Here is a 15,057-nt window from a genome sequence, read left to right as displayed (position 1 = left end):
GTGGAACATTTTTCATGTGCCTTTTAGCCATTTGTATTTCTTTTTTTGTCCAAGTGTCTATTCATTTCTTCTCCCCATTTTTGATGGGATTAGATGATATTTTTCTTGTAAATTTCTGTCAGTGCCTTGTATATTTTGGATATTAGCCCTTATCTGATGGGTATTGGGTGAATAGTTTCTTCCATTCAGTGGGTGGCTCTTGTATCCCGGGCACTATTTCCTTTGAGGTGCAGAAGATTCTCAGCTTAATATAGTCCCATCTGTTTATCTCTGCTTCCACTTGTTTGGAGAGTGCTGTTTCCTCCTTAAAGATGCCTCTAGTCTCAATGTCACGAAGTGTTTTTACCTACGTGTTATTCTATATACTTTATGGTTTCAGGTCTGATATTAAGGTCTTTAATCCATTTGGATTTTACCTTCGTACATGGTGTTAGCTGAGGGTCTAAGTTCAATTTTTTGCAAGTAGCTAACCAGTTTTGCCAGCACCACTTGTTGAAGAGGCTTTCTTTATTTCATTTAGGATTTCTTGCTCCTTTATCAAAAATTAGGAGACAGTATATCTGGGGAACATTCTCTGAATACTCAAGCCTATTCCACTGATCTGAGAGTCTGTCTTCCAGTACCATGCTGTTTTGATAACTATTGCTTTGTAATACAGTTTAAAGTTGTGGAAATAATGCCTCCCATATTCCTTTTTCCAAGGATTGCTTTAGCTGTTTGTGAGTGTTTATTGTTCCAAATGAACTTCATAAGTGTTTGATCCACTTCTTTGAATAATGACATGGGTATCTTGAGAGGGATCACATTAAATCTGTACAATGCTTTGGGGAGATTTGCCATTTTAATCATGTTAATCCTGCCAATCCAAGAGCAGGTTATGGATTTCCATTTCCGCGTGTCTTCTCTTATTTCTTGTAGCAGGGTTTTCTTTATACTCAATACCCATTGAATTTTGATGTGTTTATGAATTGCTGTTGAAGTCTCTGTCACCTTAAACAATAACTCAAGTGTTGGGAGGTAAGGTGGATGAGTGATATTGTATTGAAAAATTGGCTGGTCTGTGAGCTCAATGTGGCTGTCCAGGTGACCTCAAACTTGGACAGTCCTTGTATGTTTGTCTCCTTGCCTATCTGTTTGCCTTATTATCTGTTGCCAACCCCTATCCCCAACTCATTGAGGCTAACGGGGTTAATGGATTTGCTTTACTGTGGTAAATTGCCCCAACAGAGGTTAAAGTGCTGCCTTGCATGTGGCAAACCTGGGCCTAATCATTGCACCACACGTTTTCCTAAGCATCATAAAACCTGGAGCACCAGAAGTGGGTGACTTGAGTTAACCCAGGCACTGCAGCCTGGGTGTCTTCATCAACTTAATTGTATTGTCTCATGTCTTTAATGGTACATTCATGATGAAAATGACCACAGGACAGATGTTTGGACTCCCTTCCCTTGGTGTGCAGACCCTAGCTGACCTTTCTTAGATGCCTAGGAACAGGAATAAAGATGCAGAGCTCTTCTGATATTTCTGCCATAGGAAGGCACAAACATCATCAGATCAGGGCCCACTCTCGCCTCATTTGATCATCATTACTCCTGTAAAGGCTTCTCTCCAAAACCATAAGGCACGTACTCTTGTTTTTGTTATTGGGCCACATCTGGTGGTACTTAGTGCTTACTCCTGGCTCTATGCTCAGAGATCACTCTAGTAGTGTTCACAGAATTATATAGGATGCTATGGATTGAAGCCTGGTCAGCTGCTTGCAAGGCAAACACCTTACTCACTATTCTTGCTCTAGCCCAAGATACAGACTTTCAGTAGTATTTAAGAATCTTCATCTGAGGAAGCCACTACTTTGACAAGTGGAAGTATGGAACCAGAGAGGGCTTTTGACCTGCCTTGGGGGGCACTATGAGCAGAGGCTGGTCCCAGCAGTGAGTGACAGCAGGGACTTTCCATATTGATGAGTCTACATTTAGAACTCCTGGTGACATTTAGATTATTGGGTCAACCCGAAGAACCTTTAAACAGCCATATCAGAAAGGGGTTTTGAAACATGCTACATGTAGCAAGTTAGGGATATAATTTTGTGGAAGCAAATGGACAAACCAAACTCACGGGCACTCAGTGAGTGCTCGTGAGCAAGACTGATTGAGTTAGCTTGAGGAAGAGTAGTTTTATATTGCAGGAAAGACTTTCAACAAAAGAAAGGAAATAAATGTCCTTCCTATCTTTGCTTTATACCTCCTTTATTTATTAAAAAAAAAAAGTCCCTGTTGAATTCTCATTGATTTACAGCATTATTGAATTTTAAGGGTTTAGCTTCACACACATGTATGTATAATTGTGTTCATCTGACCCCACTCCCTGGGACACAGCTATGCCCTAATTTCTGCTATTGACTGCTAAGTTCCCCCCACCCCAGCAACTATATCAAACTCACAAATATCTGGTGAAACTAGATAGCTACACTGAAAAGAATCCTGGCTGTAGCCCAGCCCTCAGCTGTCCTTTACCAAAGGACAGAGTTTTTGACTTTGCTATCTTCTCATTAGATTTTTCTCTACTGCCAGCATCCCCTAGTTCTCTGCCACCAGCCCCTCCATTTCCCCTTAAATGACAAGTCTTTCTCAGACTTGGGCACTTGCCTTACTCAGTGTATGTGACTCTGTAGAAGGTGAAGATGGCTCCCTGGGACATGAAAACCAGTGTGACTCTCACACACCAGATAGGGGATCTACAAGGAAAAGATGGGGACAAAAGAGAGACATGGCTTGGGCACAGGGTAGAACATCTGAGTTCTGGAAATTGTCCTCAGGGGCCACCTCTTTGTACCTCTGGAATTTAAAATCAATTATCCTGACATTTTAGGGTTGACAGTGGAGCTGACTGTCTATGCTGTGTGTTGGTGGCTCAATTAACAGGATGGGTCTTTCCTACAGTCAGGCCACTTGGCATGGCCATCTCCCAGCAGAGAAGCACACAGGGGCAGCAGCCATGATTCAACCTATGCTGTCTGTGCTCCCCATGTAAGACTGGATCTTCTCATCCTCTCAGTTTTGTTATTTTGTGCATATTTGGGGAGTTGGGTAAGACTCTAATTTTCCTGATACTGCTGGTTAGAGAGATCCTTTTAGAGACAGAAATTAAGCTATTAAGATGTTAGTCTTGTAATGCAGCCACCTCAATTCTGGTTCAATCCCCAGCACTGCATATAATTGCCTCTAAGCACAGGATCAGGAATAGCCCCTGAATACTACTGAGCGTGGATCAGCCCCCCACCCCAGTAAAGCTCCTTTTTAGATTTTATTTATTTTTTATGTTCTATTTAAAATAAATAGATTTCATTTATGTTTAAAGTATGTTTAATTGGAAAATATGAGAGAAGAGGGGGGGCCATGAAGATAAAGAAAGGAATTAAACAGCCCAAGTTTGGATGCTGATGATTCCAGGTGGAATGCATATTGCCTGCTTTTGAAAAGTTATTTGTTTTTAATCATTAGTAAAGCTTAGGTAACATGGTGGCCGTAGTGTTAAGGGCTATGGGCCTGACTTACAGTTACTCACCTTTACTACCACTAAAGTACTCAAGACCCTCCATCACTGTCATTTTAGAACATTCAGACTAAGTCACATCCTGGAAAGTGGCTTTCTTCAAAAGTCTTTGGACTTCTGTGCAGATCCATCCAGATCCAAAGTTACATCTTTCATGCAGCCTGGACACTCCCAGTAATCCTGGATCCAGACTCTAGGGCTATGCTGGGGTCTGTGTGGAGCTGGTCTTTTGAGATTGCAGGTCAGGGCTGCTGGAGCAGGGTGATGGGTTTGGGTCCGAACAGCCTGTTGGCATGGCTGACAGGTCTCACTTCTGCTCATGCCCCCGTAGCCAGAGGTACCTCCAGAATCCCCTCGGCACCATCTCACTACCAAGGCCATAGTGGAGGGCATTGATTGTGGGCACCATTTTGGCAATGAGAGCAGGGATCTGTGGCAGAAAACAAACATGAAGAAAAGAAACTTTAAAACCTCTATTTCTCTCTTAGATAACACCCAGACATTGTTATTGTTTTGATTTTGCAGCTTCTCAGCCTGACTTGAACCCTGGCAGCTCAGCCCCTGTACCCAGGCAGTGTGTGTTCAGTTGCCATCTTTCTGCCTTCTGTTCTCGCCCTCTCTCATGAGGCCCAAGCAGTGTCAAGGAGGGTCCCTCCTAATGCAGGAGACAAACACACATAGGGCATAAGAAGAGGGAGAAAAAGAGATGAACATGGAGGCCAGAAAGCAAAAAATATATATGAGACACCAAGTGGGAGAAGGTTTGGGGAGTCATAATACCATCTGCAGCTTGGGAGAGATGAACGTTCCACCCATGATGGCTGTAGAGAAGTACAGGAGAGCATAGGGGCCCCAGGCGAGCAGCAGTATCCTGGCAGGCAGCGTGGTATTCACCTGTGGGACATCAGCATAGGACAGAAAGTCTGAGTGCTTGAGCTCCTGGCTTCTCAAACTGTGGTAGTCTATGCACCCTTTGGGGGGAGCCTGGGACAGGAAGAAATGAGTAGTCAGCAGGGAGTCCTTGGATGTAAGTTCCCACTTTGCCACATAGACTTGCTCACCCTCCTTTTGTGACCTTGGGGGAAATCTTAGTCTCCAGTTAAAAGACCTTGTCACTATCTTCTTTCTAGCTCACACAAAAAGTACTAAGGCAGCAGCTTCATGGAATCCAATAAAGTGCTTGCTTGCTTCCCTTATACAGTACCAAAAAAATCAGCCCCTTGGGTTGTGGAGTCCCAGAATTCACAGACTCATTATTTGGTGTTTAACAAACACTTTCAGCTTGTTTTCTTGTCTGTGACATGGGATAATAAGGCCTTCCTTAGACCATGGTTGCAAAGATGCAATGACGGAACTCACAGGAAGTCACCCTAGTGTCTGGTTAGCATGATTTTCTTTTCTATCTCTGGGCCTGGAGATGACTCATCTGCTAATAATTGTCCAGGTGACAAAGCTAAAGGAAAACTGTGGCTAAGGGAATGTCAATGCAGGAATTCAGAGATGGCTGGGGCTTATTATGAAGTCTGCTGTTTTTCCTTGAAGGAATGTTCTTGTAGGTATGAGTCTATGTTGTAGGTAACAGCCTGTGCTTGTGATTGAGGTAAATAGCTCAGAACAATTAGGTCAGGCATCTTGGTTAGTGGCTGAGCATGTGGCTTGTATATATAAGACTTGTATTCAATCCCTAACACTCATCACAAATTTTGTTGTTCTTGTTGTTTTATTTGTTTGTTTGGGGGCTATACCTGCTGCACTCAGGGATTTCTCTTGGCTCTGTGCTGAGAAGTCACTTCTGGCAGCCTTGGGGGACCATATTTGATGCCGGGCATCAAACCTAGGTTGGCCTCATGCAAGGCAAATGTCCCACCTGTTGTGCTATTGCTCCAACCACACCTCACCTTAAATTTTTAGAAAATGTTATTTTTTGTCAGCCCTGAAATCCTCAAAATGAAGGTGAAGACATAGTTGAAGTGGGATTTCTGGCAGATATACAGGTTTTCAGAATTCTAAGGTCTGGATAAGATTGTAGTGTCTGCATCCTTCCCTCTAGCTCAGTGACTCCCACTTACAGGAAGGTGAATTTCTGTCTAGCACCTGTGCTCTATGCAGCTGCATTTTCTTCAGATCATGCAAAATACTGCAACCCCTTGCTTGTTATCTGTGACATCATTCATATGACTTGATGTTCCCAAGAGGAGTTTCTCCTACCCTAGTCTCTGCTCTTACCTGGGGATGGCCTGTCTTCTTGAGTTTCTGCTCCATCAGGCCATAGGATGTGATTGTGATGAAGAGAGGCAGGAGGAAGTTGAAAAAAGCCATGGTGAAGAGGAAGCTGATGAAGTTTCTTCAGGCAGAGAGAGAAAATAATATTCTTTCAGGGCTTCCCAGCTGCCCTTCAGGACTCACCCATTTTTGCTCAAGGGCAGTCAGAGGCCAACAGACAAGTCTGCAGAGCCTTGGAACATCAGGGTCCCAGCAGAAGTCCCTGTGAGCCAGGTTGTTACTTGTACCTTCTTGCACTTGACTTGGGAGCTGGAAACTGAGCTAAGAGATGACCCTCTTTAAGGCTCCAGGGCAAAAAAAGTTCAGCTTTGTTCTCTGTGTGTCCCAGGCAGGGACAACTGGATACTTGATTATGGGAAAAGTTATTTAGCAAATGGACTCAATGAACCACAAACAAGGAACATCCCAGAAGAATTATAGGTTGAGACTAGGAAAGGACCTTCACAAACATTGGATTATCTCTGAATTGAGAAAGAGCTTGGGTGCTGGGCAAGGCAGGGGAGAGAGCAGATGAAATCATTCAGAAGCAGATACCCATCTTTTGAAGGAAGGAGTCATGCCACTTTGGAGATGGGGGTGAAGAAGCATTTCCTAAAAGAGTGGACACCAGCATGGGAAATATCTCAGTGAGTACACCAGAGGGACATAGACCATGCCTAATGTTCTCCAGTGGGTTCCTGGGAGAATCCTGGCGTCAGGGGTACATACTTTATGACAATGCATGAGAAGACATGTAAAGCTGAGTGGCTCAGTGGGACTCACTGAAATTAAAAGAAGCTAAAAACTCTGGCCAACCTTTCCCCAATACCTCAGGATGGGTCAGAATCTGGCATATATTTCATTTCATTTCAGTCTGGCTACTGTGCATTCAAGTTTGTCTTTCCATGACTTGGCTCAGGGGTTGGCTGACAGCACATCTGCTGTGATCAGGGAATTTATATTTTTATTAATCATATCCAAGACATATTCCTGCTAGAAACTAAAGGAAACCAGAGCCAGGACTGCTGACTGTGCTGAAGCAGGTGCAGAGGTCATGGGGGGTATAGTGGCTGGGAACTGACATAAGCTGGTAGCTCAATGTGGGAATCCCCAAATAGGCCTCTCTGTTGCCACAGCATTCCTGTATTGGGCCAGCCCCTGAACAGGCTCTTCTCAGTCCCTCTGACAACTTGTGGGTTTTATGATTCTATTTGACTGGAAAATGTGAATGGGGTCCAATTGGATTTTCAGTGGTGACATTGCTGTCCTAAGGGCTCAGATTTCTGTGGAGGGGAGCTTGCAGTTACTCTGGGCATCTCACCTGTCCCCCCTAGAGTAGTCCAGTGTGCAGCATGTCCCTAGTGGTTCATAGTCATAGTGGCCCCAGCCCAGGAGAGGCAGTGCTGCCCAAAAGGCAGAGGAGAACCACACAAAGAGCACCAAGATGATGGCCGTGTCCCATGCCAACTGGCTGCCTGCAGGACAGAGAAGAGTGACTGAGAGCAGAAAAGGCAGGGGGTGGGGTGGGGGAGGATGTCAGATTTCTCACAAAAATTATTCTAAGTCCTGGCCCTGACATTTATTAGTGCCTTGGACAAGTCAAAAGTCCCTCTGAGGGGCCAGAGAGATAGCATAGAGGTGAGGTGTTTGCCTTGCAGAAGGATGGTGGTTCGAATCCCGGCATCCCATATGGTCCCCTGAGCCTGCCAGGAGTGATTTCTGAGTATAGAGACAGGGGTAACCCCTCCCTGAGCACTGCCAGATATGACTCAAAGGAAAAAAAAAAGTCCCTCTGAACCTCAGTTTTGTTCTGCAAAAAAAATGGGAATAATAATCCACACCTCTGAGGACTGCTGTAAAGACTGAGGCACCTATTAACACTCTATGCCACTTCCTATTTATGGCAGAAAGGAGGTGGCAGAGAAAAGTGTGCTCCAAAGCAGTTTTAGGCAAGAAGCATGGTCAGAGCTGCAGGTAATCTTCTGCTCTGAATCCTTCTGAGATTCAGCCTGGGAGTGGGTACTCCAGCTCTATGTTGATGGCAGAGGCTGGGTCCCTAGGGTTCTTTTGCTGTGACAAGTCCCAACCACCTAAGCTCTTTTGTATTTCTGCATCTATGTCTCTGCCTCAGGCTTGTGCATCCTTTTCCCTGCTCATTCAACAGCAGAGAGACCTCTTCTCCCTTGTGAACCCTCCTGGACTTCACAGTGCCCTACCTAGCTTCCTTCTATCTTTATGTATTGTTGTCACCTTTCTTTGTAGACAGCATCTTAGGGTTGAGGGCAGGATTGCATGGTGTTTAACAGCAAAGAAAATCAGGTCTGTAGACACTACCCCAACCCTTGGCTTCATTAGACTCTTTCCTGTAAGTCTGCTAGTCCCTGTCATATTCAGATGCTAAAAACCCTCTTTTTCATGTGACACTACTTGAGACGGGGGATTTAGTGAAATGACCAGGGTGGGCCTCTTAAAGGAACTGATACCCTTAGAAGGGAATAAATAGTCCAGAGTATTTACAGGCACTCTCCCACCCGCCTTTCCTCCCTTACCTCACATTCATGCACATTCACACCCACCCTCCTTGAAACTGGGGAATTAATCAGTTTCATCAGATGAAACCCTCCAAGACTTACGGGTGCAGTAATGGTGGTAGCGGCCCCAGGCAATGGCCGCACTGCTGCAGATGCTGGCTAAGGCAGTCACAAAGCCCTGGAAGCCTTGAGCCTGGCAGCCGTCTGGGCCCAAGGGCCAGTTCCTGTGGGAGATACTGGGTAGAAGTGACCCCAACCGTCTTACCTGAATGGGGCTCAGTTCCTAATAAAAGGACATCATAGGGGCAGGAGCGATGGCACAGTGGTAGGGCGTTTGCCTTGCCCGTGGCTAACCCATGATGGACTGTGATTCGATCCCCTGGCGTCCCATATGGTCCCCCAAGCCAGGAACGATTTCTGAGTGCATAGCCAGGAGAAACCTCTGAGTGTCACAGGGTATGGCCCCAAAACAAAACAAAACAACAACAACAACAAAAAGGATATCATAGCTCCTGTTCTAAGTGGGGTATCAGAGCTAAGACCCTGGAAGGCAGGCAGAGTCCTTACAACCTCTGCCAGCGACCGAACCATAGCTGGACCAAAGGGTCTCTCTGCATGAAGCCTCCATCCAGAGACAGGAGCACCATAACTGAAGGGAACGTTTTGATCTTTCTTCTGAAGGTTGGGAGACAGAAACCCAGAGAGGAAAAGATGCTTAACCAAGATCACATAGCAAATGCAGACTGAATCAGAGGATAGAGTTCAGCACTCCTGGCCACATCAGAAAGGAAGCAAAAGAGACCAGATGGTGAGCTCTAGCTAGCATTTATGTTGCTGTTGGGTACTACAACCATAACAGGCATGTCTAGTGCACTTAAGAAAACAATTGAGGGCCCGGAGAAATAGCACAGCGGCATTTGCCTTGCAAGCAGCCAATCCAGGACCAAAGGTGGTTGGTTCAAATTCCGGTGTCCCATATGGTCCCCCGTGCCTGCCAGGAGCTATTTCTGAGCAGACAGCCAGGAGCAACCCCTGAGCAACGCTGGATGTGGCCCAAAAACCAAAACCAAAAAAAAAAAAAAGAAAGAAAACAATTGAGCACACACTCAGTGGGGTGTGGCCAAAAACAACAAACAAACAAACAAACACAACAATTCTGGGCCAGAAAAATAGTACAGCAGGTGGGGCATTACATGTAGTGACCCAGATACAAGCCTTCACATCCCATAAGTTTCCCAGAATCTCCTAGGAATGATCTCTGAAGAAAGCCAGGAGTCAGCTCTGAGCACTATGGGATGTGGCCCCAGAACAAACAAAATATAAGAAAGACAAAGAAAATAATTCTGTAAACACCTCTGTGGCCACCTTAGCAGCCCTGGTTTGTTTATAGGTAGGTTATAACCATCCTGTGCATAGGTCTGGAGCAATAGTACAGTAAGTAGGGCAAACTTTCGCACAGCTGATCCAGGTTTGATTCCTTATGGTCCTATAAGGGATCTCTGCTAGGAGTGATCCCTGAGTGTGGAGTCAGGAATAATCCCTGAACACTGCTGTGTTGGCTCCAACCCCTTCACACCCAAATTCTGTGTGTTGTCACAAGTACTTTTCTGCAGAACTTCCTAGGTGCCACACCTTGTTTTGAAGTATTTACAATAGTATCTAATCGTGCATTAGTTATCATCAAATACGACCACCATCTGAGTTAGGTTTTCAGAAGGAGCAAGAAAGAAACAGTGAAGCCAAGATTTATCCCCAAGCAATAATGATACAGGGCCCAAGTTCTTAATCCATACAGGCATTTGATCAAGTATTAGCCACTCCTGGGCTCCAGAAACTAGCTGTGCTTTTTTGTGGGTAGCCTGGAATTTGATCGCAGCCTAGTTCTGTTGGTCCCTTTCCCCACTCTGGTTTTCAGAAATGAAAAATGAGACCAGCCTGGTTGTTCTGTGTTTAGAGCTCAGGCCTCTGGACAAACCCTGAAACCCAGGGCAGGTGAAGGATGGTACCAGTGAAGACTGAATGTGGCTGCAACAAGGGCATTCAGGCTGATTCCGTTGTCGGCCAGAGCCAAACTCAGCACCAGTAGATGGCTGGGAGTCCGTAACTCTGGGTTCTTGCAGAAAGAGAAGATGGTCAGGCTATTGAGACTGAGACCTGAAAGAGCTGAAAAAAACAAAAAGAGTGAAAGCTGGTATCAAGGTTCCAACTACCCTCAATGGAAGGCTTAGAACAAAAGGTTGCAGGATCAACAAAGCCTCCTTCAGGCTCAACAACCCTGCAGGGCAGTTTGCCCAAGAGCAGAAAGATGGGCTGGCTGTTGCTCACATATTAAGAATCATAAGTGCCCCCAACCCTGCCCTCTACCAGTCCAGTGGGAAGACAGATGAGGCAGAAAACTAGCATAGCACAGCATGGTCCATGTTAGAATAATCATTACCATAATTGTGGTCAGCCCCTGAGCCAAGTGTTAAGCACTTGTCATGGACTGTGTCATTCATTTAGACATTGACAACTAGAAAATGGAAACTCAGAGAACTTGGGATAAGAACTAAAAATTAGAGTGGTGGAGCTAAGACTTGGCTGTGAAGCCTCTAAGGAAATCTTTGGAGGACCCCAAGCAGGGCATAGGAGCATAGAAGCATAGGAGCATCCCAGACCACCTGCAGTGAGGAAGGCTTGAAGTGGATGGGCTCTACAGACATGAGCTGAACAAGGGTGGGACATTCACCTGCTGTTTCTTTGGGCTTCCCCAGGCCTGGGTCCACTCATCAGAAGTGAGGTCTGAATAAGAACCCTGCCTTCAGAATTGAGCACTTACTAGGAAGGTGGGCATGGAAAAGAATTCTGGAAAGATGAATACCACGACAAAGTATATGCAACATTTCAAGGCCTGCAAGGAGGAAGGCTAGGGGGTGGTGGGTGGGAAATTGGGGGAGGCTAGTGAAAGAAAGGTCACCCTGGGGAGGTTGGGGTTGGTAATTCAACAGTGAATGTCTGAAATGACAGTATTATGAACAGCTTGTTAAATGACAGCATTATAATAAAGATAACTAAATAGAATAATAAGTAAATAGATTAGATAGATAGATGGATAGAGAAAGAAAGAACAAGGAAAGAAGAAAGAGAAAGAAAGAGAAAAAAGAAAAGAAAGAAAAGAAAGCATAAAGAGAAAGAAAGAAAATAAAAAAGAAGGAAAAGAAAGAAAGGAAGGAAGGAAGAAAGAAAGAAGAAAGAAAAAAGAGAAAGAAAGAAAGAGTAAGAAAGAAAGAAAAAAGAAAGAAAGAAAGAAAGTAAGAGAAAGAAGAAAGAAAGAAAGAAAGAGAAAGAAGAAAGAAAGAAGAAAGAAAGAAAGAGAAAGAAAGAAAGAAAGAAAGAAAGAGAAAGAAAGAAAGAGCAATGAAAGAAAGAAAGAAAGAAAGAAAGAAAGAAAGAAAGAAAGAAAGAAAGAAAGAAAGAAAGAAAGAAAGAAAGAAAGAAAGAAAGAAGGTGGCGCTAAAGGTAAGGTGTCTGCCTTACAAGCGCTAGCGTAGGACAGACCGCGGTTCGATCCCCCAGCGTCCCATATGATCCCCCCAAGCCAGGAGCGATTACTGAGCGCATAGCCAGGAGTAACCCCTGAGCGTCAAACGGGTGTGGCCCAAGAACAGGAAGGAAGGAAGGAAGGAAGGAAGGAAGGAAGGAAGGAAGGAAGGAAGGAAGGAAGGAAGGAAGGAAGGAAGGAAGGAAGGAAGGAAGGAAGGAAGGAAGGAAGGAAGGAAGGAAGGAAGGAAGGCAGGAAGGAAGGACGGAAGGAAGGAAGGAGACAGAAAGAAGAGGGAAAGAGAGAAAGAAGAGGGAAAGAAAGGAAAGAAAGAAGAAAGAAAGAAAGAAAGAAAGAAAGAAAGAAAGAAAGAAAGAAAGAAAGAAAGAAAGAAAGAAAGAAAGAAAGAAAGAAAGAAAGAAAGAAAGAAAGAAAGAAAGAAAGAAAGAAAAGGAAATCTAGGGGGCTGCATATACCTCTTCAGCCCACAAGTCTCTGATCTTAGATAAGTCTTAGAAGGATTCCCAGGGAGCAGTTTAAGCCTCTTGGTGAAGGACATAGCAAGGGGCAGAGCCTAGTTCTTGCTCTTGTGCTGGACAGATGACCCTCTCCAAACCCTTTCCTGCCTGGTCTTACCTAGAGCCCCCTCCTCTTCCTGCAGGCTGCATCCCTTGGGCCACAGACCCCAGGATCCAGACACAGGGTTTAGGGATGGCTCCTTGCCAGCTACCCAGCGGCAGTCTGGGTGCTAAGAACCCTCTGGATTACTCTTCTAGCCCTGATTCTGCCAGTCTCACCTTCCAATAGCAGCACTGTCCCCACAGCCAGCACCTCCACTTCCCTGAAGCCGGAGGGTAGGGCGTTATGAGCAGTCATCCTCAGCTTCTTTCCTGCTGGTCTGCTCTTCTTTGGCCCCTCCAGGCCAGACTCTTGCTTTTAAAGGCCATCCCGTGTGCAGGCACATGCAAGAGATTATGCTGGGTCCTGGCCTCCTTTCTGTTGCTTGCCCTGCTCCCACATCATCCTCTTGGCCTAGCAGAAGGAATTCATTCATCATTTGGACAGAGCAGCCTTTGTGATGGAGCGCAGTACTGCCTCATTCACTTCGGCTCCACTGATCAGGATTAAGGACCCAGAATCCAGAATGCACCGGTGAGAGTGGAATTAGGAAGGCGTTATGTAACGGTAAGAGGGTTTGGTGTGAAGGTGTCAGTTTGAGCTGCAGCTGTGCCTGAGGATTGGTCAAGAACCAGGTCCTTCTAAAGCCATAGGCATCGACGAGCAAAGTGTCTAGGCGCATGTGTGCACCATGTGGATACACGTTCTCCTGTGTGTATTCATATGTGGTGGGGGACAGCATAAGGTGAGGAGTCATCTGCTATCACAGAAAGAACTCAGAACTGGAGGCGATTTCTGCCTTTGACTGTGTCATTAGCTCTGGAGTCACATCACTGGGCTCTCTCAATTTCCTCCTTTACAGTGTCAACATTCCTCCATAACCAAGGCCAAGTCTTGGTTATGAGCTCTGGTGGAGGGAGGTCAACACTGGTGGTGGGAAAGGCCTTGATTCACTCTCACTATATGCTTGCAATACAACTGTGAGAGATTTGTAATTCACAATGATCTCAGTAAAAATTTTATAAAATAAAGAAAATCCATCATGATTACAGCATTTGGGACTATACTTTTCATATGCTACAGAGCTACACACAGGCATTAAAAAGTCTCCATGTCACTAGTTTGGGGCAGAGGCACTGCTATTCTTATAAGTGACCGAAAAAACAAACAAACAAAACAAAACAAAAAACACCCTGATTTCTCAAATGAGGTTTTGGTGCAAGTTATCTATGAGGTGTAGTTTACATTGGGAAGTACTAATCTGAAAGTTCGGAAATTTTATTTTTTTTGGTTTTTGGGCCACACCCGGTGGTGCTCAGGGGTTACTCCTGGCTGTCTGCTCAGAAATTGCTCCTGGCAGGCACGGGGGACCATATGGGACACTGGGATTCGAACCAAGCACCTTTGGTTCTGGATCGGCTGCTTGCAAGGCAAACACCACTGTGCTATCTCTCCGGGTCCAAAAGTTCAGAAATTTAATGCAAATGCAATAATTGAACCATGGTCCAGAGATCTGTTAGCAATAGAGTTGATGGTCAGTGAATGCTTTCAAGGGGTCAGACACTGGTCTAAATGATCTGTAATAATTTCTACAACTTCACAGGAGAAAACTGAGGCTCCCAACACTTTAAACTGGCCTCAGGTTACACTTTGATTAATGGTTATAACTGAAGCAAAAGCCAAATCTCTTGTTATTTTGGAGTCCTAGTCAAGCAACAAATTCTAGTCCATAAATAGCCATTTTTCATGTCTCTCTTGTTATCTCCACTCAAGCCTTGGTGCCCCATAGGCTAAGCAGAGTCCACATCCTCCTGGAATCCTTTCTGGTAAATCTAGCTATTTCTTACAAAGGGCCCAGAATGTCTTGCCTGTCCATTTCTGTCTTGCATTAAAGTTTCAAACATGCATTAATGTTTCCTTGGTCTTTGCTTTTTAAACATCTGCAAAATTATGGAAGACTTCAAGCAAGAAGAGAAAGCAGGAGAGAAAAGAATCAACAGTAGAATTTAGGACTGAAAAAGGCAGCTATACTCTACAGAGAGGAGAAGGGTATAGGAGTCTCAAAAACTCCAGGAGTGACCCCTGAGCACAGACCGGTACCCCAAAACAACCAAAAAACAAAAATAGGAGAAAAGATAGATAAAAATGGCAAGAATGATGTTTGGGTTGGGAGAAGACACAGATAAGAAAAAAATGATAATGCTGGCTTGGAAAACAGGACAGGTTGGGAATCTACATTTCTGAAAATTACTATTTCTAAATCAGATTTGACATAGAATCAGCTAATCTTACTAAGTACTGGCTTTAGGAATCTGCAGCGGTTAGGTTTTATAGGGCAAGGCCTGCCTGCCTAGGGCCATAAGCACAGGAACTTGAGCTTTCTGAAAAATCTTAAGGAGACTTCCAGCACCCAGGGCATTCTAAAGTGGGGAGGGAGGGAGAGAGAGAGAGAGAGAGAGAGAGAGAGAGAGAGAGAGAGAGAGAGAGAGAGAGAGAGAGAGAGAGAGAGAGAGAGAAAGAGAGAGAGAGCAGAGAGAGGGGAGAGAGAGAGGAGAGAGAGAGAGGGGAGAGAGA

General features: G+C 44.9%; 1 protein-coding gene across 1 annotated transcript; it reads right to left on the bottom strand.

Annotated features, from left to right (window-relative positions):
- Positions 1-3,859: 3,859 nt before the first annotated feature.
- Positions 3,860-12,741, bottom strand: RGR (retinal G protein coupled receptor). The gene is made up of 7 exons (XM_049790388.1): positions 12,663-12,741; positions 10,352-10,508; positions 8,448-8,569; positions 7,136-7,289; positions 5,779-5,896; positions 4,333-4,446; positions 3,860-3,982 (listed from the first exon to the last, which is right to left on the bottom strand). The coding sequence occupies exons 1-7, from the start codon at positions 12,739-12,741 to the stop codon at positions 3,860-3,862; spliced, it is 867 nt and encodes a 288-aa protein (XP_049646345.1).
- Positions 12,742-15,057: the final 2,316 nt, after the last annotated feature.

This window comes from Suncus etruscus, chromosome 17 (genome assembly GCF_024139225.1).
Source record: "Suncus etruscus isolate mSunEtr1 chromosome 17, mSunEtr1.pri.cur, whole genome shotgun sequence".
NCBI classification, from domain to species: Eukaryota; Metazoa; Chordata; class Mammalia; order Eulipotyphla; family Soricidae; genus Suncus; species Suncus etruscus.
Note: the sequence above shows the minus strand (reverse complement) of the source record. Positions and strands in the feature narration are given on the sequence as shown.